Here is a 27798-nt window from a genome sequence, read left to right as displayed (position 1 = left end):
CAGCATCACGTTTAAAACACTGGTGGTTGGCCAAGTTGTTTGGGGATGCACGGAGCTTCTACAGGGGAAAATCTGATTTCTTGCTCACATAACTCTCCAGGTCATTTTCTAGGTGTCTCTCAACCACTATACATCCCCTGAACTTTTTCTTCTCCCCCAGTGGAAGCTCTGTACCCCTTAAATCAATCAGTCTACCTATCTATCTATTTATTTATTTATGGAGGGATTCCAGCTTTTCATTTTTCCCCTTTTACACAAAACAAAGTAGAAGAGATAAAGTAGGATTAAAACTGCAAAAGTAGTTAATTGGTAGAACACATATACACAGAAAAAATCCGGATAGGAAGACAAGCTTATTTACAATGAGGAAGTACGTGCCTTGCGTTTATGTTTAATACATCTGGAAAGTCATCCTAAGCAGTAAGGTCCTGTGGTTAGTGCTGTGTGTTCTTAAATTTAACGCCTGTTTCGAGAGGTTGAACCACAGGTCCTGGTATCAGGACGCTGTGCCGGGCTGACCTGAGGGAGGTGTGTGTGTGTGTGGGAGTCCAGGGTGCAGTGTAACTGATTCGTGGATGAGAAGTGAGTGCTGTGTTTAAAAGCAGTGACTTTTAAGAGCATTATCTTTCGTTTTCAGTAGAGGTAAAATCTAATCTGTTTTGATCCCTCTCATCTTACAGGCACATGCGGTGACTGTAATACACGTTCAGGTCATACTGTCATGTGGAGTTTACATAAACTAGATACAGTATGTTTATGTATTTGAGGATTCCATTGTGCCCAGGGAGGCTTGTTTTTAACTATTTCCCCAGATTTTAAATACTCTTGTGCTTCCCTCTCATGAACTTTCGTCCAGCTTAGTGGAAAGGTATCGCTCTTTGGGCAATATCGGTGGTCATTGTTTGTTTTTATGGTCTTACCTGTGGCTTCCTGACCATATTTACATCCCAGTCACCACTGGACTTGCGTCAGCATCAGACACCCAGGTTGGGGAGCCTGGTGGAGCTTGCTCGCCCCCCAGAACGGTAGAAGGAAGCACTTGTAGCCACATTTGGCAGCCCCTGTGTGGATTTGCACTGTGCGGTGTGGGGTATCGTTTTGCAGAAGGCAGCATGTGTACTTCTGGCCCTTGTGTTAGGTGTGCTTGGAACCATCTAGCCCTTCCACCGGCGCTGGCTGGCAGGTGCCTGGGAATTCTGGGCCTCCTTTCGGGCTCAGACTCTATTTCCCGCTGCTGTGGGGTTTTTTTTTTGTTTTTGTTTTTTAATTTATTTATTCATTTATTTATTTTTGGCTGTGTTGGGTCTTCGTTGCTGCGCGCGGGCTTTCTCTAGTTGCGGCAAGCGGGGGCTACTCTTTGTTGCGGTGCACGGGCTTCTCACTGCGGGTGGCTTCTCTTGTGGAGCACGGGCTCTAGGCGCGTGGGCTAAAGTAGTTGTGGCGCACGGGCTCTAGAGTGCAGGCTCAGTCCTGTGGTGCGTGGGCTTGGTTACTCCACAGCATGTGGGATCTTTCCGGACCAGGGCTCGAACCCGTGTCCCCTGCATTGGCAGGCGGGTTCCTAACCACGGCGCCACTGGGGAAGCCCCCGCTGCTGTGTGTTGGCTCTGTTCTCAGCTCTGGCAGGAGGGAGCCCCCAGACGGAGGGCGGTGCTTAGTCCTGGGGTGTCAGCACCCACGGCTAATGAATGGGAAAGAAAGGGGCTTGTTGGTGTTTGCAGCCTTGGGCCTGGGGAGTCTGGTGCCCTCTGGGCTGCAGGCAGGGGAAGATGCTTTGTAACCCCTGGACAAGAAGTAGAGCTCCTCAATCCAAAGTGGACCTGTTTCAGACCTTGCTGCAGGGCTTTTCTGTCTTGCCAGCCACTCTTGGCCTGGAGAGAAAAGAGTTGACCCTGTCTCCTTGCTGGTAGTCGAGGCTGACCACGAGTACCCCTGAGTGCAGTGCATTGTGGGCGAATCTGTGATGAACAAAGTAGGCGGTGGTGCAGCTAGGGGTGGGTGTCTGACGTCAGTCCAGTGGGGAGAAGGCTAAATAAAGCAGAGCTAAATCTGAGCTCCAAGAGGGGCCATAGGTGCTATCGAATGAGAAGCCCCGTGGTTGTGATTGGAAGCTGGAGTAGCCACTGAGTGAAGGGCCTCGCCGGGGACACAGGAGGGAGGAATAGCCTCCTTGTGCCAGAATGTTTGGGAGGGATCTGCTGTGCTCCTGGGTGCGGTTATAGAACAATCTTGAGTCACTTTATTGCTGATGTCAGATTGGGGAAAGCTTCTGAGATGCTTCTTGGTGATCAGTTTCGAGTCTGTACCAGCTTTCCGTGGACCTGCCAGCAGCTCAGTGAGTCCACAGGTGGCTTTTCAAACCTGCCACCCCTGCCCCTCCTCTCCCCATCCAACCCTCTCAGGCTGCGTGGCATTGCAAACCTCTCTCTGCACTGTCTAGGCCATCTGAGATTCATCTTCGTTGTAGAACACTCCTGAATATCATTCCATGTATCAAGATCTTATGTGATGTTTGGATAGGGCAACCAGAAAAATCTATTACTTTTTTTTAAATTAAAAAATAATTTTGGGGTTCTACAGAAGCAATAAGTATAGATAGATAGATAGATGGATAAAATGATGAATCACTCAGAATACCTTTTTCTCTGCATCCATGCCTTTAAAAAAGACTTAATGGGGGACTTCCCTGGTGGCGCAGTGGTTGAGAATCTGCCTGCTAATGCAGGGGACACAGGTTCGAGCCCTGGTCGGGGAAGATCCCACATGCCGCGGAGCAGCTAGGCCCGTGAGCCACAACTACTGAGCCTGCGCATCTGGAGCCTGTGCTCTGCAACAAGAGAGGCCGCGATAGTGAGAGGCCCGCGCACCACGATGAAGAGTGGCCCCCGCTTGCCACAACTAGAGAAAGCCCTTGCACAGAAACGAAGACCCAACACAGCCAAAAATTAATTAATTAATTAATTTAAAAAAAAAAAAAAGAATCCTCAATGTCTGATCATTGTTTAAAAAAAAAACAAACAAAACTTAATGGGACCATAATGTGTACTTGATTTATAATCTGCTTCCCCACCCCACCCCCACAAATAAGGTCTTTTATTTGTCACCATTAAAAGTCTGATTTTTAAACAGATTCTTGGACTGGTGGCTCATATCCGTCAGCTTGTTCAACTTTAGCACCTGTCTCATCCCCAGTAGCTTTTCCAGAACTACTACCTTCACCATGTAGCTTCATGAGTTTTCCCAATTCAAACTTGGGCTTCTTTAGCATTTTTACTTTTCTAACAAAGACATCATGGAGTGGATAAATAGATTGGCAGCCCTTTTCTGTGTCTTTTCCAATGCTATCTGGAATCAATTTATTGACCACCTCTTTCAAGTCATTTGTCTGCACCTCTCAGGTCACGATTTCCATCATCTTCTTGCGGATCTGGCGGACCTGCTGGTGCCAGGCATAAGAGGTCTTCTGAATCTGATTGTTGTGTTTTTTAGTAAAACCCACACAGAATAGACGAAGCAAATAACCATCGGTAGTCTTGACATCAACGTGAGCTTCAATCATGGTCTGCCATTTTCTGACCGTGGAGCACGTTTTGTCATGGGTAAGATCCATGCCACGGAAATTAGGCAGTTTTTGCCCTGAACATCCTCGGTAATTAGCTTGAGTTTTCTAAATGCAGTTTCATCATTCTGCAGATCAGCAAGGCTCACTTCAAACACATGACCCTGGAGGCCACCAGATGCGATTTTGGTTCCTTGAGTTCTCATGACTCGTGTTTTCCCAGTATTTCTTATATTGAACATAGCTGGTGCTTTCACATCATACTAATCTTTCTTAGAAAATGGGCCAACCACTTTCTTCTTGGCTCCCTTTTTACCGCCTTTCGTAAGGTGCTTGTTCTTTCTGACCGCCATGGTGCTGCTCAGAGAGCCAAAAGGGCTGTAATCTGCTTTTTGTACCTAATTTTAGGCATGTTTCCATGTCAACAGGTAATCCCACAGTGTGGATTTTGTGTCAGGATCTGCCTTACTTTATGTGACCAGGTCTTTTTTGGACACTTGCAGGTTTCTCAGTGGTGTAATCAGTATCCCTGTACAGGGCTTTGCTTTCCAAAGAGTTCTAAAGAGCAAAATTGCAAGATCAAAGGGTATTTACATCTTAAGGCTTTTTATACATACTGAAAGCACTGCAGTTTTTAAGAAGTCATTTTTGATGGAGCCAGGACTGTCATGATTAATTGCACAGGTGATAGTACTGCTTACTTTGAGCACTTCAGCTTCCGGGATCCCAGGAAAGCGCTGGTTCTGAATAGCTGACCTTTCCAGGCAGCAGGGGGGTTCAGGTACCAAACTGGGTTTCTTCCTCACAGAACATCGGGGGCCCTCCGGGTGAAGGGGTTACCCCTGTCTGTAGAGGGGAGGACAGATTCCGTGAGCTTGCAGTCCGATTGGCGCCATTCGGTAAGCTCCCTCCTGCCCCCTCCCCCTTCGTGGGAGCTGTCCTGTGTGCTCCAGCCGGTTCCCTGAGCTGGGCCGAGGAAGCCGCTGCCGTGCCTTCCCCTGTCCCCTGCCTGCAGTGGGCCTGAGGCCCAGCACGGGGGGTCCCCGATGGGGACTGTCCTTGGACCACGCCTCCCTCCGGGTAAAACCGACTGTAGGTGACCATGAGTCGGTGGGAGGGTTTTTGAAGGGTGTAGAGACTTCACAAGGTCTGCAGTGTGGCTTTAGACCACGTTCTTGGTAGCTCAGCAGTGCCAGGCTGTCCTGTAAATGGTGCAGGCATGACTCATCCCCCCTGTGTGGAGCCCTGACCTTCAGCCACGTTCAGGTGTGCAAGGGTCGGGGCGGTGATTGCAGAATGCTGGGTGGTGGTGGTGGTGGTGGTGGTGGTGGTGTTTTAATTTACTTTATTTTTATTTATCTTTGGCTGTGTTGGGTCTTTGTTGCTGCGTGCGGGCTTTCTCTAGTTGCGACGAGGTGGGGCTATTCTTCATTGCGGTGTGCGGGCTTCTCATTGCAGTGGCTTCTCGTTGCGGAGCATGGGCTCTAGGTGCATGGGCTTCAGTAGTTGTGGCACGTGGGCTCAGTAGTTGTGGCTCGCGGGCTCTAGAGCGCAGGCTCGGTAGTTGTGGCGCATGGGCTTAGTTGCTCCGCGGCATGTGGGGTCTTCCCGGACCAGGGCTCGAACCCGTGTCCCCTGCATTGGCAGGTGGATTCTTAACCACTGCACCACCAAGGAAGCCCCTGTTGTTTGTTTTTATGGTCTCAGAGTAAGAATGAATTTAACCCCAGACTAAAGCTGTGTATGTTCCCTTCATTCACCAAAATGTGTACCTTTTAAAAAAAAACTAGTTTTGATTTTAACATTCCTCAAATATATTTTGTACTTCCTCTCTTTAAAAACATTGACATTTTGTGTTTACCTGACACATGGACCGTATTTCACATAATCCCATATTGTTAGACAGTTGAGTTGTCTCCAGTTCTCCTTTTGTAGCACTGCATCCTTTTTTGCCTTAGGGTACACGGAGAGTCTGGAAACTGCTTTGATTTGATATCACATGTAAGTACCATCAGAAGGGTTCATTACATCTCGGCAGTCTTTAGTGGTATCCCTTAATTATACCCCTGTCTTTGAGGTCTGTTCTTTTTCCTTTTTGTTTTGGCCGTGCCTTGAGGCTTGCGGGATCTTAGTTCCCCAAGCAGGGATTGAACCCCGGGCCCACGGCCGTGAAAGTGCTGAGTCCTAACCACTGGACCGCCGGGGAATTCCTTGTTCTTGATTATATGTATGTAATGTGAGGAATCTTTCTTTTCGTTTTTTAAAAGTACCATTTGGTTGTTACGAGTCTCCTTAGGCAGCTTGCCTGTCTCTTCCGTATCGTGGATGACAGAACCTGCGTTTATTGGTACCTGGCCCTGCGCCTGAGATGAAGTAATGAGAAGTTTGGAGAAATACTAGTCTCGCCTAGAACTGTTGGAAGTGGCCGCCCGCTTGGCATTTTAGGTGGACCCTGAAGCTCAGTTTTCCTAGGCTACCTGGGGTTCCAGGAGCCGCCCAGTTTAAAAGCTTGCTGCTGTTTCCATGGTAGCCAAAGCTTCATTCTGACCCGAGCGGCTTAAACTAGCAAATTGATGCTAGAAACATTCAGAAAAAGGGGAAGAAAAAAAACCTCTCACAGCTTTTTAATTAGAAAACAAAAAACCTCCTACTCACCTGATTGTGCAAATGAAGGAAAACCGAGTAAAGGTCAGAGGTGAAAAGTTAGGTGAGCGGGTCTTTCTGTATTTTTCAAAGAAGGTAACTGTTGCAGAGGATGTTTTCTTTGGGGACGAAGCAGTTTGTCCTTGTTTCAGTGTAATTTCCTCCTAGATGGGCTTTCTGAGTGTTGGATGCTAGGCCTTGCTTTCCTTCACGTGTCGGTAACAGTCTGCTTTAGTAGAAGGTGAAGACGGATATTCTGTTTGGGAGCGTGCTTGATTTCCGTCCTCATGCCGTGCCCTCTCAATTTTAGGAAGTAGGATAGTATGTGCTTTGATAGGATCCAATATTAAACACGTTTTCTGTCATGTAAGCTGTCACTAGAGTTTGCTGAGTTTGCTTCCACGTGCCTTTCTGCTTATTTTAACCTGACACTGTGCTTTTAGATGGTCCGGAGTGGCAGCTGCCCTGCCCCCGGGGCACAAGGGCAGGGGCAGCACGGAGTCCTGTATGGTGCTCTCTATGCGGTGGGGGGGGGGCAGGGGGCTCCCACACACCTGGCATCAGAGCTGACCGGGGCTCCCCCGAGGTTGTCCGGTGGAGGGGAGCCGAGCCTTCCTCGCTCCTTCTGGACTGGAGTCAGGAAGGGGGCTGGCTCCCTGGTGCTTGTCACGAGCTCCACGCCACTCACCCCCTCATCCTGCTGTAGGTTCCTTGCCTAAGAGATGATGCAGTCCTCCATGTCTGGGCATGGCTGTGACCATGAGGGACCTGCAGCTGTGCCCTGTCTCCGGAGGTCCTAGGAATTCTTGGTAGGAGTTCGTGGCTCTTTTGGCAATTCTGATGTTCCCTTTTTGGATGAAAAAGGGGCTTCTGGAGTTGGGTGTGCTGTCAGAGAAAACCCAAGGCCCTGGGAGTGGAGAGAGTCAAGCTGCCTGGCATCCTTTCCATCAGCGCCCTGCCCTTGGCCGGTTGCTTCACAACTGGAGGGTCATTGTTCTCGGGAGCCTCTTGGTACCCTTGCAGGGGGGGGCTCTGCCCCTGATGCGCTCCACCGCTGTGGGTGCGCAGCTGGCCCAGGTTCACCCAGCGTGCTGGGCGCACACGGATAGGCTCGGGCGTGCCTGCCAGACCCTCTGCAGGGAGCACCGTGGCCGAGGCTCTTCCCATCTGGTTTAGATGTGACCTCACTTGTCCTTTAGGTCCATCTGAGCCCCTGCATCCCATCCTGCTCTCTGCCCGCCCTCGGGGTCACAGATGTTGGCCGGGGTGGGGGAATCAGAGGTGGTCCTCCTGCCGTCCTGGGGACCAGGAAGCCCAGGGCTGGCAGAAGGCCTTTTGATGCCTACAAATTACTTCTGAGGAGGCAGGGCCAGCGCAGGCCTCCCAGCTGCTCGGGCACGCGTCTGCTTAGATGTGTTAGATGTGTTGGCTGTACACAGGGCACCGGGACCCCCACCAGGCAGGACGGCGATGGTTTGGGGTGCGCCGCATGTAAACCCCAACTGTGAAAGCCACTGCTCTTGTGTCCTGTCTCATTAAAGACAGTGATTCCTGAAGAATCCCACATAGGCATGACGTTGTGAGATGCTGTGATCTATCCGTGGGGGGGGGGACGCTGGGGGGTGACTTTTAACAAATAGTTCTTAAGTAGAGTGTGTATTTTGAAAGTTTACTTAAATTGCAGTATGCCAGTTTAAAGGCGCATAAAAAATGATCTCTGCTATTCATTGGCGTTGACACGCTGGTTTCTGCTTCCTATTCAGAAGAGAAATGGATTTTCCTTGAGCTCTGTGATTATCCTGTTCTTCTCTCTAAAGGGGGAGGAATTTCTAACAATTGGTTTTCTTTTTTGAAACGGCGTAACTATGCTTAGCCTGGCCCTCTGCCTTCCGTGCTTGCGAATTCATTATTATAAAGCCATCCGGGTACCTGTGCCCACCCAGTGTGACCCGAGCTGCTCCTCGGTTGGCCCCTGTTGTCAGCGAGTGGATGGGCGGCCCAGGCCCACTTACCTCCTGCAGGGAGCGCCTTCTCCCTTCCCCGGGGTGCCAAGGTGGGAGAAAGGTGGGGATTCTGGTGTTGGGTGCCCCCCGGGTCTGACGGTACCGCAAGGAAAAGCGAGGGCCCAGGCCATCTCCAAGGATGCGACGCTGCCAGGACCTTGACAAGCGGGACTGTCTGTCTGTCCTGCAGACACACAAGAGGGGCTGAGTCCCCCCTCTGAGCGCTCACAGTGGGTGTGGCGTGTGCCGAGAGCCGTCACCCGCCTTGCGGGGTGCCCTCTGGCTGAAGAGACCGGGCACTGTCTGGGGAGGGACCAGGGTGGAGGGCTGGGCTGTGTAGTCACAGAAGAGAAGCCCAGGAGAAGCTCGCTGGAGTGCCGGGGTCTGGGCTGTTCCTGCTCATTGCCGGGATACTCGTCCCTTGAGAAATGCTTTAATTAGACTGACTTGTTACAGTGTAGCAATAGTTTCATCCCCTGCCGCCTGGGGCCCCTTTCCAGATTTCCTTCCATTCAGTCTCTTAATACTCCGAATGTTTGGCGCGCACACAGACACACACACACACACACACGCCCGTCACATCCCTCCTCGTCCCCCCCTCCCCCCGACTTCACAGCGGACTGATCGAACAGAGCACAGATCAAAAGGGGTGTCAGGTCTGACGTGGGTCCTGTTTGGTTTCTGAAGTGTCCTTGACTAGGTCTTGTGACACAGAACGCTCAAAGGCTGCGCTATGAAGAGTTAAGTCATAGGTCAGCTTTTGGTCATTTCTGTCTAGAGGGGCAGTGCGCTGTCCAGCCGGGACCCTTGAGAGTGAAGGGGGCACGGCCGGCCATGCGCCTGCAGCCAGTGGCTCCCACTTGGAGCGAGTTGGCCTGCAGGTTCTTGGGCCCTTCCCCAGAGTTCTGTTTCGGTGGGCCCAGGTGGAACCCAGGAATCTACTTGCTTCAGACAGCTTCAGTGCCTCAGTCCACTTGGCTCCCATAACAGAATACCATAGGCGGGGGAAGTCTGTCTTAGGGGGCCTGCTTCCTGGTTCATAGATGTCTCTGGGGTCTCCTAAGAGCACTGGTCTCATTCATAGGGCTCCACCCTCATAACCTGATCACCTCCTGGAGGCCCCACCTCCTAAACCATCACCTTGGAGGTTGGGGTTTCAACGTGTGTATTTGAGGGGGACACAGACGCTCAGACCAGAGCACACACTGACCCACGTGGATGCTGAGCTGTGTTAACCGTGGCTAGTTTAAGTCTATGTGAATTTTATAGTTCTTTAGCCCAAATACACTAGACTGGAGGCACACTTGAGTGAGTGATCACAGGAAACCATCCTGGGTTTCTGCAAGTGACACACATAATACCTGAGGCAGGCCAGTTCACAGCTGGATAATTTCAGGTGTGAGAAAGGGTCCCCAAGTCATGGCATGACCACCTCTTAATGCCTTTCTGGTCAGATGTTTTTAACTGTGTCTTCTGTTTTTCTAATGTAAGGACACAACATTTTAAAAAAATAAACTTTATTTTTTAGAACAGTTTTAGGTCCACAGCAAAATTTAGCGTAAAGCACAGAGTTCCTCCTGTAAACCCCCATCCTCAGACACACACAGCCTCCCCCCCCATTCTCAGCTTCCCCTGCCAGCGTGGTGTGTTTGGTAAATGGTTGATCCTACATTGACACGTCCTAATCCTCGAGAGACCAGAGTTGACGTTAAGGTCGCTCATGGTGGTGTACATTCTTGGGTGTGGGCACGTGTGTAATGCCGTGTATCTACCATTAGATAGTGGTAGTTTCACTGCCCTAAAAATCTGTGCTCTGCTTATTCATTCTTTCCACCCTCACCCCACACACACTGGGGGTGGCAACCACTGATCCTTTTACTGTTTCCATAGTTTTGCCTTTTCCAGAATGTCATGTAGTCGGAATCCTATAGCGTGTAGCTTTCTCAGATTGGCTTCTTTCACTTAGTAAGGTGCACTTAAGGCTTCTCCATGGCTTTTCATGGTTTGATGGCTCATTTCTTTTTAGTGCTGGATACTATTTCATTGATGTATTTATTGATTCACCTACTGCAGGACATCTTGGTTGTTTCCAAGTTTTGGGCATTATGAATAAAGCTGCTGTAAACATCCATGTGCAGGTTTTTGTGTGGACCTAAGTTTTCAGCTCCTTTGGGCAAATACCAAGGAGCACGATGGCTGGATTGCATGGTAAGAGTGTGTTTAGTTTTGTAAGAAGCTACCAAACTATCTTCCAAAGTGGCTGCACCATCCTGCGTTCCCACCAGCAGTGAATGAGAGTTCCTGTTGCTCCACACCCTCGCCTGCATTTGGTGATGTCAGTGTTCTGGATTTTGGCCATTCTAATGGGCGTAGAGTGGTATCTCATTGTTTTAATTTGCATTTCCCTGATGTCAGATGATACGCAGCATCTTTTCAGGTGCTTATCTGCCATCTCCATGTCCTCTTTGGTGAGGTGTCTGTTCAGGTCTTTGGCCCATCTTTTTTTTTTTTTAAATATAAAGTTATTTATTTATTTATTTTTGGCTGCGTTGGGTCTTTGTTGCTGCATTGGGTCTTTGTTGCTGCGTGCGGGCTTTCTCTAGTTGTGGCGAGTGGGGGCTACTCTTCATTGTGGTGCATGGGCTTCTCATTGTGGTGGCTTCTCTTGTTGCGGAGCACAGGTTCTAGGCACGCGGGCTTCAGTAGTTGTGGCTCGTGGGCTCTAGAGCGCAGGCTCAGTAGCTGTGGCACACTGGCTTAGTTGCCCCGCGGCATGTGGGATCTTAGTTCCCTGACCAGGGATCGAACCCACGTCCCCTGCCTTGGTAGGCAGATTCTTAACCACCGGACCACCAAGGAAGTCCCGAGAGGAAATAACTTTATAAACAAATTTACCAGAATGTTTTTTCCATTCTTATCAAGGATACTTTGACCTTGCTTGATTTGATTTTATACCTTTTTAACTCTTGGTCCAAAAGCTGGTCTTCTGTGTGGTATGCAGCTGTTTGTCCGGTTTCCCTGGCTTCTGTGTCATCGTAGATTAGTGTTCTGTGCTGCGGAAAGTTAGGAAAGTTACATGGGCTCAGCTGAGGCTAATAGTTGGCGATGTCTTAGGAAGATACTAGCAGTTGTAGTGGATTTTTCGAGGGTAGAGATGCCTGTTTTAAATGGTGCGTGCACAAAACCACCAGGCACCGCGCAGCACGCGCCGCCCGTCTCCTGTGCCCGGAACGCTGCGCGCACGCCTGCACGTGGGGGCCCGTGAAGGGAACAAACGTGCGTTAAACCCTCTCCATCCATTTTCCAGCACGTGTGGGTCACTGACCTTCGTTACTGCAGTCACATGGAGTATTGTGACTGTCACGTAGCCTCTTCACTGTAACCGAAGCTGGGGTTGCCTGTCAAAAATTATTCTGCAGTTAACTTTCTGATGACGTGACACAGCCAGCATTTCCACACGGCAAATTGTAGGAAGTCACGTGTTTTGGCATCAGTCCCCCTTAAATTAGACACAGGACAGTAGGGGAAGTTGTTGGTTGGAACAGTTGTAGTTTCACTTGTCTCAGTGCACCTGCAAATCATAACCAAATTGTTGTCCGCGGCAGCCCGGCAGGCCCTGCAGCAGGCTCCAGAGCGAAACCTGTCTTCAGAGCTTGTCTGGTGTCTTTGAAGAGCAGACACCGGAATAGGTCACAACGTAAACTTCTCCACGCTTTTCAGCAGCTCGAGAGGAGGCCCTTAGGAGTACACAACTGCCAGTGCTTTCCGGAAGGAGCAGGCTAATCCTCCTTAAACTGCTTCAGTGTGTTGTCATTTAGCGTGGGCATTTTACATTAGGTGCTTCAGAAGAGGGCATTTTCATGGCTTTAGATATTATAGTTAACAACACCAGCCTTTGTATGAAATAGCTTCCTTAAAGAAAACGGTTTGCCTGCTGTAAAATTGCTTCACGGCACCACGTCATAAGCAGTGAATCTGGTTTTGTGGTGTCTGGTCGGTCCCCTGGACGTGGTGACACCCTGAGCGCAGGCGTCCCTACCCCACTCACGTCTTCCTTTTCTTCTTCTCAAAGCTGCCCTCCTTCCGTTTTCGGGCAGAGCAGAGCACTGATGGGAGGGACCCTCAAGACAGAGTCGGGGGCGTGGGGAGGCTATAAAGGGGGAGGCTTTCCGAGCCCAGGAAAGGTGCACGCACGCCCCCTGGGTCCCTGTCCCACGCCCCGTGCAGGTGCTGTGCTTATTCAGACTGGGCGGGGCGGGGTGGGGGCGCCGAGTCCAATTCTCCACTCAGGTGAGCGGGGGACTAGATGCATCTTGGTAATGGTTAGATTTGCTGTTAATTTGGTTGTAGTCTCCCTTTCCCCCATTTTCACTCAGTTAAAGAACTAGGTTATCAAATTAAAGTATAAAAATCGCTAGCATTCATTGGATGGGAAGGGACTCACGTGGACTTCCCAGGGCATTGGAAATGTTCTGTGTCTCCACATAAGTTAGTCAAAACTGATGGAATGGTACCTCTTCACCGTGTGTAAATTATACCTGAGGAAATGAACAAGCACTCCTCTCCTTCACATATGCAAACCAACCAGTTGGAAAATACAAAGGAAGAGAGAATCCCATGTACAGTGACCACAAAAAAGATAAAATAATTAGGAAGAAACTTAACAAGAAATGTGCAAAACTGTAGAAGGAAGATTTTGACATCCTCCCGAGGGGCACTGGGGTGGACTTGGATACATGGACAGACGGCCCTAAGGATGGCAGTTCTCCCTCGGCTAATTTATAAAATAGTGGAATCTCACCGAAAATACCAACATTTCCCCCCTACTCCAGAGCTAGTCAAGCTCTTAAAGGTCACACACTCATAAAGCTCTTGCAAATAAACAGGCAGGAGTGAAAAGGAGAGCTCTGGGAAGAGAAGCTACGAGAGGGAAGTGGCTCCCCAGACCTCAGGACCTACTGGCGGCTCTGTCCTTGCATTAGTGCCTTGCTGGGTGTGGGCAGACGGGCTCGCGGGACGGAGAGAACAGGGAACGAACCGAGACATACAGACCCAGTGCAGACGGAGTCAGTGTGAGACGATAAGGGAGAAATCTCCAAGTGCTGGGAGTGGACTTGTAAATAAATCATGTCGAGACAACCGCACGGCCATTGGGAAAACGGGACACAGCGAGGGGGGGAGGGCCCTCCTGCCCTGAAGGCTGAGTTCTTCCCTCTGCCCCCCCCCCCCCAAACAGCGTCAGGGCAAGATCTGGATGCTGGACGAGCCCCCCATCAGGTCACAGCCCCGCCCCAGCCCCAGGCAGGCTCCCCTTTTGAGAAGACGGTGCTCGTGGCCGGGGTTAAAGTGGGACCCGTGGGTGCGTCTGGAAGTGCACAGCCCCTGGGCCGCCAGACTGGCCAGCAGGACGCCGAGTGCGAAGCAGACTCCGCCGACAGGTTAGGCAGCTGTGCCCGCCCCTGGCTGTGAGGGAGACCGTCACCCTGCCCTGGAGAAGTCCTGCGAGTGGAGGCGTCCACCCAGGGGCTCCCTCCCTCTCCCTCACGTTCTTTCCAGAGGCCACCGTTGGACCATTCTTAGAAACTTGATGGGAACCCCAAACATGAGGAGGGACTCGGGTGTGGTGACTTGCTTTGCATTGTAGAGGGGACATGCTTGCACTGACCTGGTGGTCTGTCGGCATGCGGCTTTCCTAAGGACGCAGGGCCCTTTGCTCCCCAAGGGTTTGGTCTCTACCTCCTTGGCTTTCCCAGTAAAATCAAGACTTCTCGCTTAGCCATCTTTAGCCGATTCCGCAGGCCCTTCAGCAAGTGCAGCCGTGGGCCTGGGGTTGGAACCCAGAGCCTGAACATGATGGAGGCCAGGCGGCCGGCTGAGCTTCCTTCGCAGCCCCTCGCTGGCTCTTACCCACCTTCTCTTTGCAGATAAATACCAGGAAATGCCACCACCTGTGGCCTAGGTGATCGACTGGGAGGGAACAGGTTGCACCTCTTCCTGCTTATAAACCTGACCCTAGATGCCACCCCTCCTCGGGGAGCCAGTGCCTTGAGCTCACCTGCGTTTCCTGTTCTGCTTTGAGCAGAGGCTGGTTTAGGAAAACAAAGGGAGGTGAGTTCACTTCACCTCAAAGTGAAGTTGAGTTTGCAGCTTCTGGGCGAGCTGATTGATTCCGAGTGTGATAAGGGCTTCAGCATTTTTAGGAGAACCTTTTTCCTGTTTAATAATAACCTTAGGGAACACTCATGCTCTGGGCGCTGAGCCCATCCCTGACCTCCACCCGTGAGCCTCAGTAGCAACCCCTCCCCCTAGTCGTGATGACCAAAAACATCTCCAGGCGTCACCCAGGGTAGGGTCCCCAAGGGCGCAGGTTGGCCCCGGGGGAGACCCATGGCCTTAAATAATTTGAGTGCACTATTACAGAGCTTTATTGCCTAATTTTTAGCTGTTGCTGAAATTAGCGGAGTTTGCTGTATCTCGGGCCTGAGTCTCAGGATAGATACACAGTGGTACAAGGGCTGATGGGACGGAGCTGAAGGGTTTGATGATTATAATTAAGTCCTTAGGATTTCTGAGAAAACTAGTTACTGTCGTTCGGCTGATCAATCAATGTAGGTTTTAAAGACACATCTGGATATTCTGTCTTCACATAAAAATGACCCATCTTGTCTAGTGGAAAAAGGCATTTAAAATCATTGACCCTGTTTTGGTGTAAGAGTGACAGGTTGACTCAAGGGAAGGACCCGAGATTTTTGTCTCAGAATGGTAATCACTCGAAGGGCAAGGGTGGAATGAGAACCGTAGGGTGTTGGCAGGTGTTCATGCTGGGTGTTTTGTTTTAATACTGTTTTGTTTACATTGTATATGTGAGAGAGTTTCATGATAATGTTTTGTAAAAAGATTGTAGCAGGGTGCCAGTTTGGAAACACTTTTTTTTCCCTCAAATAAATTCATTCATTCATTCATTCATTCATTCATTTATTTTTGGCTGCTTTGGGTCTTTGTTGCTGCGCGCGGGCTTTTCTCTAGTTGCGGCGAGCGGGAGCTACTCCTCATTGCGGTGTGCGGGCTTCTCATTGTTGTGGCTTCTCTTGTTGCAGAGCACGGGCTCTAGGCGCACGGGCTTCAGTAGTTGTGGCATGTGGGCTCAGTAGCTGTGGCTCACGGGCTTAGTTGCTCCACGGCATGTGGGATCTTCCCGGACCAGGGCTCGAACCCGTGTCCGCTGCATCGGCAGGTGGATTCTTAAACACTGCGCCACCGGGGAAGCCCGGAAACACTGGTTTTAATCCAGATACTGATTATACAGTAGAGGACATTTATAAACGTGATAGAAATCTCAGGTAAAGGCTGCAGTTGGGAATTGTCGTTAAACTCGGGGCCTAAGAAGCAAATATGTAGGTAGGATCACTTGGACCTGTGATTCCCTGGGAAGTTTGGGCTGAAGGAAAGAGAGCATGAGGAGGCCCCAGCTTGGTGGGACAGTGAGATGGGGGTTCCAGACCCCCGGGGTAGCAGCTCAGCGGTGCCGGCAGTCAGGCCAGGGACCCGCCATCACTTCCAGGGCTCCCTGAGGAGGGCACTCGGCGAAGGCCACCCCTTGATTTCTGGTCCTTTCTGGGGAGAAGGGGAGAAGGAGTTAAGATCATCTTGGGTTAAGTGAATATTAACCAGAAATATTTTTATTTAAAACAATTGTTGAAAATTTTCGGTAAGACCTCAGCTAGCGATCTACCTTAATGTAAAATCACATTTTGTGTGATTTCATCTCAGGTTGAACGGAAGCCGTGTCGGAAGGCCATGTGCAGAAGAACAAGGGTGTTACTGCATCCTTGTTCTGGCCTTGCACAGGGCAGATGGTTGCTTTCCTAAAACCTTTCTAAGGGGACATTTCTAGTTAGGTTCTCGGCAGTCGACACTTGGTAGTGGTGTGTTCATCCAGGTAGAGACAGTGTCACAAAGCTGGGTCATAGGTACCGGGATGGTGGAAACATAGGATTGAGGGATGGGTGCCAGGGCCCCATGGAATGTCCTGTGCGGGTGGGGGTCTTCAAGCCCCTCAACGTGGTGTTCAGTGTTTGGCACGCGTGTATGTTTTTTCCCGGAGAGGCACTCTTTCATTTCATTAGCAAAAGGCTTCATAACAAACAGGTCAAGGACCACGGCTGTAGACAGCCCACAACAGGAATCCAGCACCTCAGGGTGGATCTGAGCCTGCCGTCTGCCCCTTCCCTGGGCGGGGTCCCCGCACCCAGCGGGCTGTCCCTGCCGAGGAGCAGAAACGCTGAGCTCTCTTTCTGTCTCCCTTTCTCCCTTTGTGGTCCCATCTCTATCCTCCCCCCACGATTGATTCCATGCAGGAAAATGTTGTTCTTCTAAAAATTGGGTTTTGTTTTCTCCGCAGATGATCTAGGGTAAGCACCAGGGAATGGAGGCCCATGGCCTCCAAGAGGCGGAGGACCAGCCCCACGGGCGGGGCGCGCGGCTCCCGGGGTGGGAGGCCGTGAGGCCCCGTCTGACAGGGCAGGGCTTTTCCTCTCTTGCAGATCAGCCAGCCCCTCGATGGGGAGCGACGGCGGCCTACCTGTGTGTGTCACCTGCCCACCTCTCTGTAGCAAGGAAAGGAGCTTCAGCACTTCTTCAGTAATGATGATGAAACTGGTATTAACTGAATGGCATTTATGGATTTTTAACTCTAATTCACAGTAAACCAGCAAGCCATATGTTTAATCCAACCAAAAATCGTTCTGTTCTGCTGCGTGTCTCATCCGATTGTGAGAAGTTTCGAGATAACCTGTTTGTACAAAGAGGAATATAAGTATTATTACTTGGTGGAGGAACACACTGAAGCAGAAAGAGAAGACGTCTTAATTTATCCTTAAAGATATATGATAGAATTATTTATATAGATAGAGTAAATATATATATATATATATATATATATTTTTGGTGGTAATGAAAATGGCTCCGCAGAATGCCGACTCAGAATCTCTGCAAGTTCAGGAGTTGCCGGTGCCCCTGCCGGACCTGCAGAAGCCGGGGAGCGCGGAGGCGGAGACGCACGACGAGACCATCAGCGAGGGGTCCATAGACCGCATCCCCGTGCGCCTGTGGGTGATGCACGGGGCTGTGATGTTTGGCAGGGAGTTCTGTTACGCCTTGGAGACGGCGCTGGTCACGCCGATCCTGCTGCAGATCGGTAAGTGCCGCCTGGGCTTCCACGGGGTCCTAGCACCGGGCCTCACGCGCCTGTGAGTGTCGGCACACGGAGCACCGCACGCTGGCTGACGACTGTCCCCAGTCTCCTCTCCCTTCAGCCTCCTCTGACGGGTTTTCCCCGTGTTCCCTGGCGGGGTGGGGGGCGGTCCTCGGATGTTCACGTGGAGTCAGGTTCCAGCCAGGTGGTGGCTGGGCGTTTGGGCGTGTGTGGCGTCCCTAAGCTCTGACCCAGCGTGTGCCCACCTCCCCCGAGGTGCCTCCAGACGCGGCCACCAGCTGGGCAAGCCCTTGAACCCCGCTGCCCCTTGCTCCTTCTCCGTAAAGTGAGGTCAGTCGCAGACCAGCCTGGGTTGTTGGGCAGGAGACACGCATGCGCTCAGAACGAGGCCTGGCTGTAGAAGACACCAAAGAATGCTGTGTTTGTTTGTTTGTTTTGTTTTACTATTATCATATGGTCGTTATTATCGACTTAAATCTGTGTTTACTGTGGACTTCAGGTGGCTGAATGATGGGTATTTCCAGAAATACTCTGGATTCTCAGAGATAACACTCAGATTAGCATAACTAAGCCTGGTATATGAAAACGCTGGCATCCCTTCCAAATTACCACCGGGGGTGCCTTAGGCCCTAAAAATGTGGCCAGGGTATTTAATCTTCCCCGTTGACTAAGAAAGTTTTAAAATCTGTAATTTTCCAACTGGATAAGGGGCCAAACTATTTAGAAGCGTGTTTCATTCTAGAATTCCACATGTGCCTAGTAAAATATTTTAAAAATCTATTTATTTTGGCTGTTACAGGAAAGTTTCTCTGAACATGGTAAAATGTTTCTTGTTCAGAGAGCACAAGCTAAGGCCCAGTGCGGTGCAGATCAGTTAGAGAAGCATGCGGCTCCTTCAGTGATGAACGGGCCCCCGTGCTGGTGTCAGGGCGTGCTGCAGGCAGGTGCACTTGGGCACTTCACAGCACAGCAGGTGCCGTACCTGTCTTGTCAGGCACGTTAATAAAGGAGCAGGCTCGCCACTCTCAGGGTTTAGGTTGCTGTGTTTCAACATGTTTTCCCTTTGGCATCCCGGGTGTTTTATTTTTCATCTTTAAAAATATGAGGCCTGAGAAGGCTTCCCGTGGCCCGGCTGAGTTAAGAACCTTTTCTGGAGAGTTGGGGGTGGTGGAGCGTGCACCACGTGGGTCACTCTTTGTTCTTTCATCCGTGTGTTGATCATCTCTCATTTATCCTGCTCACCTTCCTCGGGTGCCCACGTGTGCCAGGCCACTGGGGGCGGACAGGACGCCATGTCTGTCCCCGTGCGGCTTAGTCCTCGTGCTGGAGGTGGGGGAGTGACCCGCCTTTGCTGGGAGGAGAAGAGCTGGGGTGAGATGCCGGCCGCCAGAGTCTGGGGCACCCCCTCCCGGGCGGGCTGGGCAGGCCTCTCAGGGTGGGCGGCTCCAGGGCGGCAGTGTGGTGAGAGGCTTGGAGACCACCTTTGTGGCCAGACCTCAGGATGGGGCACATCTGGTGCCACTTAATCTTACCAAGCATTTATTTTGTCCCTTTGATGTGCAGGGACGTGGGTTCGTGGGTTGAGGCCTTAACGAAAGCAATGTGGCTAAGCTCAGGTGGGCAGCGTCGGGCACCATTATTTAACTTCTAGATCATCTCACCCTGGTTATGGTGACAAATACAGAATTCAGAACCTCTGATTACTGAGAAATAAGTTGATACAATAGGTAGCGATTTGGGAGCTCTTATTTCCACATTTCCTTGGTGATAAGTTATGCGTATTATGGCTCAAAACCCTGGAACCAACACAGCTCCTTGGAACTTTCACACTTTACAGGTTGTGAGTCTCAATTTCCACACAGCTTACATTTCATTGTTTGGTTTTGAGTATTTTCGTGTATTACATGAGACTTGTATCTACTTCAGATATTCCAGGGTAATACGTATTATATATTTTACTATATGATACGTAGGCTAGACATTAAATGTAGCTTTTGAGAGTCGCAGGTACGTCTGTTCCATATAAACATCCAGAAATGATGATGGAAAGAGGGAGGATTGTCATCACAGATGGCCGTGACAAACTGACCCAAAGGGGATGAAGGTGACCCTGGTCATTGACCCTAAACACCGCATAAGGTCATGGTCATGGGCAGAGCAGGACTGTGGACAGAGGCTGTTTGCGTAGGTTAAAGGAATGATGCTTAATGAGAGTTGTTCCTAGATGGGCTTAGATTGCGAACAGATGACAGATGGCCAGTGTATTTCTCAGGGTTGTACTTTCATTATATTCTTAGGGGCAACATAGTAATCAGAATTTTCCGATTTGAGTCAGAGCTTCTTAAAGTTGTCTGTCACGCCCAGAGGTGTGGTGTTTATTATTGGATTTTGTATATTAATAATTATTAAAGCTGAGACAGTATTCTCCCACTCAGCGTGGACAGTTTGATCCCCTTGATAGACAGATGTCTGTAGTTGGAACCAACACCACAGTTCAGACCAGGAATATTTTCGTCGTCCCAGGAGGCTCCCTAGTGGCCCCTCACGTCAGTCCTCCTTGACCCCCAGTCACCACCCGCCTGCCTCTGTCATAGTTTTGCCCTTTTTCTGAAATTTGTGTAAACAGAACCACACAGTCTGTGGCCTGGTTTCTGCAGTGCCGTTGTGGTCGAGCCGTCCACCCTGCCGCACTGACTAGTAGTACACGATGGACCCGCCCCCCTTCTCTCTGTTCATTCACCAGCTGATGGACATTCGGCTTGTTTCCATTTGGGGGCTGTTTTAAATAAAGCTGCTCTGAGCATCACCTGCAAGGCTCTGTGCGGACCTGTGTTTCATCTCTCATGAGTAGAGACCTCGGAGTGGGCGGCTGGCCGTACGCTAAGTGCCAGGGTTACTTGATAAGAGAAGACCGTTCCCTCCAGCCTCCACATCCTTGGCAGCATTTGTGTTTCCCTAATGAATATCGACGCTCAGCAGCTTTCCCTGTGCTTAGTGGGCATTCGTGTATCTTAGATGAAGTGTGTGTTCACGTTTTTTGCCGATATTTCAGTCAGGTTGTTTGTCTTCTTAACGAGTTGCGAGAGTTCTTTATTAAAAAGTCCTTTATCAGAGATGACGCCCTTGGGCGTCTAGTTCTGTCCGAGGGACCATCCTGTCTTGCTCGCCGCTTCTGCGGTGAGTGGCGGTTTAGATGTGATGATGCGCAGCCCGTCCCCCGACCAGGCTCTCGTGGTCAGCGAGTGCGTGTCCTCCGCCCCCGGGGAGGCTCTGAGCAGCGCCCGCAGTGCCCGCAGCGCCGTCGTCGTCGTCCCGTCCCTGTTCCTGCAGGTCCCCGCCTTGCCCCGCCCCCTTTCAGGGCAGGTTCAGACCAGCTCACCTAGTGGCCGGTGCCCAGGGGAGGCTCACTGTGTGTGTGTGGAAGGAAAGAACGAGTGACGCGCCTTAGATGCCAGACGTGTCCACATGGCCTCGTCAAAGCCCGGACTCCTGGTTTCCTCGGTCCCGGACGGCCTGCCCCGACCCGGGCACACGAGGCCTCTGGACCTGCTGGCGTGTAGGACACAGAAGGCCTGTGGGGAACTAGGGAACTAGTCAGTGCCCACCCCAAACGGAGCCATACGCATTGCCTCTCGTTCCAGTTGCGTGTGCTTGCCCTTTAAGCGGATGTGGCCAGTCTCTGTTAGAGATGCCCGGCCACTCAGATGAGGACACACGTAAATACGATAGAGACAGCGTTAGTCACCATCCCACGTGAGGGAGCAGAGGCTGGGAGGGCTGGTCCACCTGCCTCGGGGGAGCCCACGGGGGGAAGTCGGGCGTGTTTAAACCTTGAAGTGTCTGGCCCGTGTTTCAGCTTCAGCGTCCTGGCAGTGGAAGCTGTAGGTTTCACTGTTTGTCACAGACCTTTCTGGTTTGTGGTCTTACGGCCATCCGCGAACAGAGCCCGTTTCTCTGCTTGCTGTGGCAGGTGGGCTGCGCGGTGAGCAGAGCTGAGGGAAGCCAGTGGTTTCAGCTTAAATCCCCAGCCCTCAGCCTGGCCCCTCCCTCCATCTGCATTTCAAGTCCGCTGTGTTGAGGACCAGGGGGGTCACAGGCTGGGAGGTGGAATCATGACTGGTTTCCACGTGCTTCTGTTGTCCCCAGCGGGCACCGAGGTGGGGAGCTCGTCCCCTCCCTGCTGGCTCCACTTCCCGGGGGAGACACTGAATTCTGAGTCCTCTTCCGGGAGGTGAAGCACACACCCTAATCGGGAGGGAACGGAGCCCCACGTGGTCTTGGTTCTGAGACCATGGAGATCCTGACAGCTTTGGGTGCCGGGCCCCATCAGGGGGGCGCCAGGGTGCACTTCACCTGCTCTGGGAAGGTCCTGCCACATCCCCCCTGTGTGGTTCGGCCCAGTGGCGGGCGTCCCAGCCCACGGCCGCCCATCTCAAGTCATCTGGGATTCACGTGGTAATTTTGTGGCATACTGAAGGGTAGTGGCTTTGTTAGAATCTGTATTTTCTATTTGGTTGGAATAATTCTTTTCATAATTGAGGGTGTCGCTGGAATCGAAATGGCTCCTTCCGAAGGTCGGCGGCCTTGCCGGGCGGGCGTGGGTGCTTCAGGAGCCCGTCTCACGGCGGCCGCTTTGAAACCCCACCATCTCTTCCCAGGTTCGCATCGCCTGGCGTTGAGGATGACAGCTGGGATCTGTATTTAGGTTAGAGTTAACTTCCGTGTCCGTCTGTGAGCTCAGGCCGCGGCGGTGGGGTGGGTACCGGGGAGCCAGCCTCAGCCACGTGCCTGGGCTCTGCACACGCCCTCGGAGGAGGCCGGATCATTCCTCTTTCCAGCGGTCCCGGGGGCCAGGGCAGGGGCAACGCCACTGATGACAGGTCAGAAAACCTAAACTGGGTCGAGCAGCTCGTTACCTGGGGCACCTACCACCCAGGGAGCTCCGCAGGTGACAAACCAGGTAACTTCATTCTCATGAGATGGTTCTTTTGCCGAACCAATATCTATTCCTGGTTCCTGACACGGTGCAGTGTGGTGGCTTCTCTTGTTGCAGAGCACGGGCTCTAGGCGTGCAGACTTCAGTAGTTGTGGCACGCGGGCTCTAGAGCGCAGGCTCAGTGGTTGTGGCTCACGGGCTTAGTTGCTCTGCGGCATGTGGGAGCTTCCCGGACCAGGGCTCGAACCCGTGTCCCCTGTATTGGCAGGTGGATTCTCAACCACTGCGCCACCAGGGAGGCCCGTAAGTGCAGTTTAAATCGGAACACTGTAAACCGTTTGTGTTTGCTGGCCGCTGGCGTGAAGTGTGGGCCCCGCCACCAAGGACACCGCAGCACTCTTGGCCTCGTCCGCAGGAAGGCTTTTGTCCGGCCAGTTTGGGGCCTGAATTGAGGGCCCCTGATTCCAAGTGAGCCCCTCTTGTGCCGGAACCTCTGGACCGGCGGCAGTGCCATCCCTCAGTGCTAGAAGGCGGTGGGAGACACTGCAGGCCAGCAGTCCCATGACTGCCGCCCCGTGAGCTCGGGAAGAACACGGAGCAGGCCCAGTGCGGCCACCGTGGTTCTAAATCCTCCCTCGCCGGGGAGGGTGCCTTTAAAACCTTCAGTTCTGCTCTCTCGAATATACAGCATTCTCACCAAGTCCAGTGGTCCCGGTAGTGAGACCTGCTGCCCCTCCTGCCCCACAGCACCTGGTGCTGCCCCTGCAGGCAGCCGGTTTCGCGCGCCTTCACCAGGAGGTTCCCGCACGTGTGACACACGCGACCAGCCCCCAGCAGCAGCAGAGAGCATCCAGGGCAGGTAGAGAACCCAGGTCCAGGTGAGAGCAGAAGGCCTGTGGCTTTCTCTCCAGGCCGACGCTGTGTCCTCCCTGGGGGGGTGGGCCCGCCTTGGCTCCGCCCTCGCAGGAGGCGTCCCGCTGACCTCGGGGCTGGCCACAGGTGCCTTCAGCGTCACCGTCATCTCTCCCGCTTCCTGACAGGCCACGTCTGTTACGCAGTGGATTCCCACCATTCGTCAAACATTGCAGCTTTTGAAGGGGCCTGTAAAAGTATGTTCTTAGGCTTCAGGCTCAAAGCGTCAGATAAAGGAGATCAGAGGGGCACCTATAAAAACTGCTGTTTTGTTAGTGTCGAGGGGGTTCTGGTAAGACCCACAAACTTGAGGCGAAGAAGAGGGTGAAGGTGTGACGTGCTGGGGGCTGGGGGCCCAGAGGCCCCAGCAGGCATTGCAGCATCCGTGCCTGCTTCCTGCAGGGCCGGTGGTCTGAGGGCAAGGGAGGGGCTGCCCAGGAGCTTCTGCAGACCAACTCCTGCTGCGTGCCTGGCACTGGAGGTAGGTGCCCGTCATTTGCACGCCATGTGTGTGCGTGTGTGTGCATGTGTATAATATGTGCGCGTGTGTGCATGGGCATAATGTGTGCGCGCGTGTGCATGGGCATAATGTGTGCGCGCGTGTGCATGGGCATAATGTGTGCGCGCGTGTGCATGGGCATAATGTGTGCGCGCGTGTGCATGGGCATAATGTGTGCGCGTGTGTGCATGGGTATAATGTGTGCGCGTGTGTGCATGGGTATAATGTGTGCGCGTGTGTGCATGGGTATAATGTGTGCATGTGTTGTGTGTGTGCACACGCATGTGTATAATGTGTGCATGTGTGCGCGTGTGTATAATGTGTGTGTGCCCTCAGGTGCAGCTGATGAATCTGGCCTCAGAGTTGGGATCAAGTGGGAACGTGGGGTCCCCTCTGAGAGTCTGGGAACAGCCTGCCCAGAGCCCTGAGCAGACCTCCCTGAGAGGCAGGCGCCCTCCTGGGCTGACCCAGTCTGTTCCCAGACAGCCTTTTCCCTTGGGAAGCAGACCCCCACCCTCTGTTTCCTTCTTGGTTCAGGAAGTGTCCTGGAGGGAAAAGGAGAGTCATAGAGGAATGTCCTGTGGTCTCTCAGTTGACAGTGAGATGCCGATTTCTCTCCTGCTTGATGATGGTCGGGGGTGCCGTGATGGCCTGGGAATGACCAAGTGGTTTGTAGGGTTATTTATGCGGAAGGTTAGCTTTAGTCTTGTCTGTCTCATTCAGGAGGGGTGAAACTTTGTTCATTTTGTATATGTCTGTTTTTCTTCTTAAAACACTTTTCCACTTTCTGTCCTAGCTTAACGTGAATCAGGATTCCTAGGATATGATTTGTCCCAACTTGAACCTCACCTTTTCTTCCTGTGGGAAAAACCTACCCTTTAAAAGCCTGCCTTAAAGAAAACATTGGAAGTTTAAGTGCCTTAAGTGCTCGTCATTTTCCTCCACTCCCGGGATTGCTGAGCGAAACTGACGGCGAGGCCAGGGCTGCTGCAGCAGAGTGGGAACGTGACCTGGGGGCAGCCCCACTGAATCACCCGCCGCAGCAACACCCTTCTGTAATCCAGGCCCCGGCCCCCTCACCCCACCCCGAGTTAGAGGTTACAGCCCGGCCCGCCCAGTGCCTTCTTGTGCTGTTGACTCAGGCTAGTGTTCAAAATCCACAGGGCAGTGCCGGGAACACAAGTCTCTGGTGAGAATTGGGCGATGCAGGTTCATGCTGTATCCCAAGTGAAAACGCAGGTCCCCTGTGGCCTCCTTGAGTGAGCACGATGTTGCCCACAGGTGACCTGTTACGAGTTGCCTCTTGCATGACACATCTAACGTGGACCTTCCAGCAGGTGTGCTTTGCACTCTGCAGCACTTGTGCAGCTCAGATGTGCCCGCCGCCTTCCTAGGAATCCCCTTTGTGTCTAATGACGCCCCAGGGGCCTTCTGCAGGTGGCATTCTTGGTTGGTCTTTCTGTTTTGTAAAAGCAGATCTAGCACCTCACTGCCCTCAAACAGTTTCCTTTGTGCCACAAGAATTCCTAAGGCATACCTTTCTGGTTCATGCGGTCACCTGGCACTCCTTTTTTTTAAACATCTTTATTGGAGTATAATTGCTTTACAATGCTGTGTTAGTTTCTGCCTTATAACCAAGTGAATCAGCTATATATATACACACCTGGCACTCCTTGATTTCACGAAGCTGCGTCACTTACGGGCTATTTTCAGAGAATCGGGCCACCATGTCGCCTGAAAGAGGGACAGCTCAAGGAGTCTAGAGGCCTCGTACCAGAAGGCCCGGGAAATGGGCAAGTGGCCAAGGCGCGAGTGGTGGCTCTGGGGACCAGAGCCCAGGGGAAGGACACAGCGCCCAGCTTGTAACTGTGTTTGCTTTCGTTGCCCAAGCCGAGGCGATGCCCACAGGCCCTGCAGTCCTCAGGGCCAGAGGCTTTCAGGCCGCCGGCCCATGCCTGGGACGTGTGAGGACCCTTGCTGTCACAGTGGGTAGGGGGTCCTGAGACGTCTGATTCTGGGCCCGTCCTCCGTACCACCGCTGTTCAGTGCGTGGGAACCTCCCCTGTGTGGGGATTCGGTCCCTGGGCTGAGAACAGCTCAGAGCGTTTGAGTTTGAATTCTACATTGATGCTTCCATTTTTCATTTTCAGCGAAAACCGGACCAGGCTTGGCCATCCTCCTTCAGGTGGTGGAGGGTTTCTTTGTTGTGCTTCTTATCCAACAGTTCTTTTCGCATCGCTGGAAACTGATGCTGTACAGTCCTGGAGAATGTTATCAGAGGCCCTCTGGGGATGGGTTTCCCCTGGACCTGCCCGCCCTGCGTGGCACTTGGCTCAGCCTGAGGCTTATATTGGGTTGCCCGCCTGCAGGCCCGAGGGCAGGGGCAGGTGTGCTCTGCTCCCCAGGGTCCCCTGGTGTTGGGGGAGGGTGCTCGGGCTGCTCCCGTTGGGACTTGGGGGACGATTGTCCGGCAGTCGGTCCTTCGCTGTGTAGAGAGCGCTGGGCTCAGTGTCCTCGTTGTCCCGTGCCCCCGAGTGCCACCGAGCGAGGGGGCAGGTGCGCCCACAGGGCTGGAGGATGGGCCTTGAAAGACTTTCAGTCTAAGTGAAACAATACAGATGCAAAAGGACAAAGACTGTGTGATTCCACTTCCACGAGGGCGCCAGGAGTAGAAGGTGGGCCCTGGGGGAGGGGCACGGGGAGTGAGTGAGTGGGGACGGAGTTTCAGTCCTGGGGGGACAGTGGGGATGGCTGAGCAGCAGTGGGAATGTCCCTGATGTCACTGAACCCAGCACCTACAAGTGGTGAGAGTGGTAACTTTTACATGATGTATGTTTTACCCCCATTTTTTTAAATGTGAAAAAAAACTGGATGGGCCTTACAGAATATCTGACTGAAAACTGGATTTCCTGCTGACGAGAGACTAAGGAAGCCTGAAGGGTGACACATGGCCCAGGCTGGGAGGTGGCAGACTGCCCGCTCTCTCCAGTGGACGAGAGTTCCAGACACACGTGTGTGTCCGTGCCTGGGAGCCCTGACGTGACCCCCCACCCAGGCCGGGGGACCCTCGCAGTGCCCCCCAAAGCACAGGCAGCATGCCGGGAGGACAGGCCCATAAATAGGAGTTTGTCAAAGTCTCCTGAATTTTGACTGAGATAATTGAAAAACTGTTGTGCAGGGCTGTTTTGTTTGCGTTGGGAAGTCTGGATTTCCTTGTGTTTCAGATCATTGTATTTTAGAAACAATGAAATGTCAGCTGCAGTCGTTTTTCCCAAGGAGTTCTGTGCCTGTTGTTCTTCCATCAAACACTTATTGAGCACCTACCTGCCAGGTGCCGGGCGTGGTGCCAGGTGCGGGGGGCGGGCGGGAGCAGCCTGAGGCTTCTGCTTCAGGTGGAGCCGCGTGCACGTGGGGGTCCGTGTGGGGATGCCGGCGCCCGCATGCCAGCGATCGAAGGGCTCCAGGTCAGGGAAGACCTGAAGGGAGGTCATCTAGCACGCTGGCGCCGAGGCTGTGCCCTGTGCCCGGTGCTCACGGGGCCTGGGGTCAAGGCTGTGATTCATGGTCTGGAGGAGGAAGAGTAGGAAGGGCGGTCAGAATACAGGTCACTGCCTGCTCTGTCCAAGGGGAGCATGCGGACAGCAGGAGCGGGACAGGAGGCAACCCCCGGGCACAGAGAGGGGGCGGGGGATGGGGAAGCTGTGTGGAGGACGTGGCCCTGGGCCTCCTGGTTGCAAAGAGTACGTAGGGGTCAGTGAGCGAAGGTGAGTTGGCACATTCCAGGCCGCGGCATGGCAGGGAGAGACGTAGCGGGAAGTGTGGCGTGTTAGGGAAGCTGTGACTAAGTCTGCGTGGCACGAGCTTGGTGCAGAGTCGTTTGAGGGAGCTCTGGCCCCTGGTGGGCCAGATCCTAGGAGGCCTTCTATGCCACTCCAAGGAGGTGATTTACAGAGAAACCTGAGCGATTCTGCCCTTTGCCAGTATTGCACACACGAGCAGTGGTAAAGCAAGAATGGTTTTTAGACGTCTTTT

At 52.4% G+C, this 27798-nt stretch overlaps 1 protein-coding gene and 1 pseudogene across 6 annotated transcripts in view; one reads left to right on the top strand and one right to left on the bottom strand.

Moving 5' to 3' along the window:
- The window catches only part of SLC45A4 (solute carrier family 45 member 4), a 106573-nt gene that overhangs the window by 25818 nt on the left and 52957 nt on the right, over positions 1-27798 (top strand). For 4 of the 5 annotated variants that reach the window (XM_082433839.1, XM_082433838.1, XM_082433836.1 and 1 more), the window contains exon 2: positions 16749-17401. The exons of the other annotated variant lie outside the window; for it this stretch is intronic. In XM_082433839.1, coding sequence (XP_082289965.1) covers positions 17158-17401 — 244 coding nt within the window. In that variant the 5' untranslated portion in view covers positions 16749-17157. The remainder of the gene's footprint in view (positions 1-16748; positions 17402-27798) is intronic. 5 annotated transcript variants of the gene reach the window in all.
- LOC309646469 (small ribosomal subunit protein eS1 pseudogene) lies at positions 1508-4428 on the bottom strand (annotated as a pseudogene). Its single transcript has one exon. The product of its transcript is annotated as a small ribosomal subunit protein eS1 pseudogene (transcript).

This window comes from Balaenoptera physalus (assembly GCF_965194825.1).
Source record: "Balaenoptera physalus genome assembly, chromosome: 17".
NCBI classification, from domain to species: domain Eukaryota; kingdom Metazoa; phylum Chordata; class Mammalia; order Artiodactyla; family Balaenopteridae; genus Balaenoptera; species Balaenoptera physalus.
The sequence above is the reverse complement of the archived record's forward strand: the minus strand, read 5'-3'. Positions and strand labels throughout refer to the sequence as shown.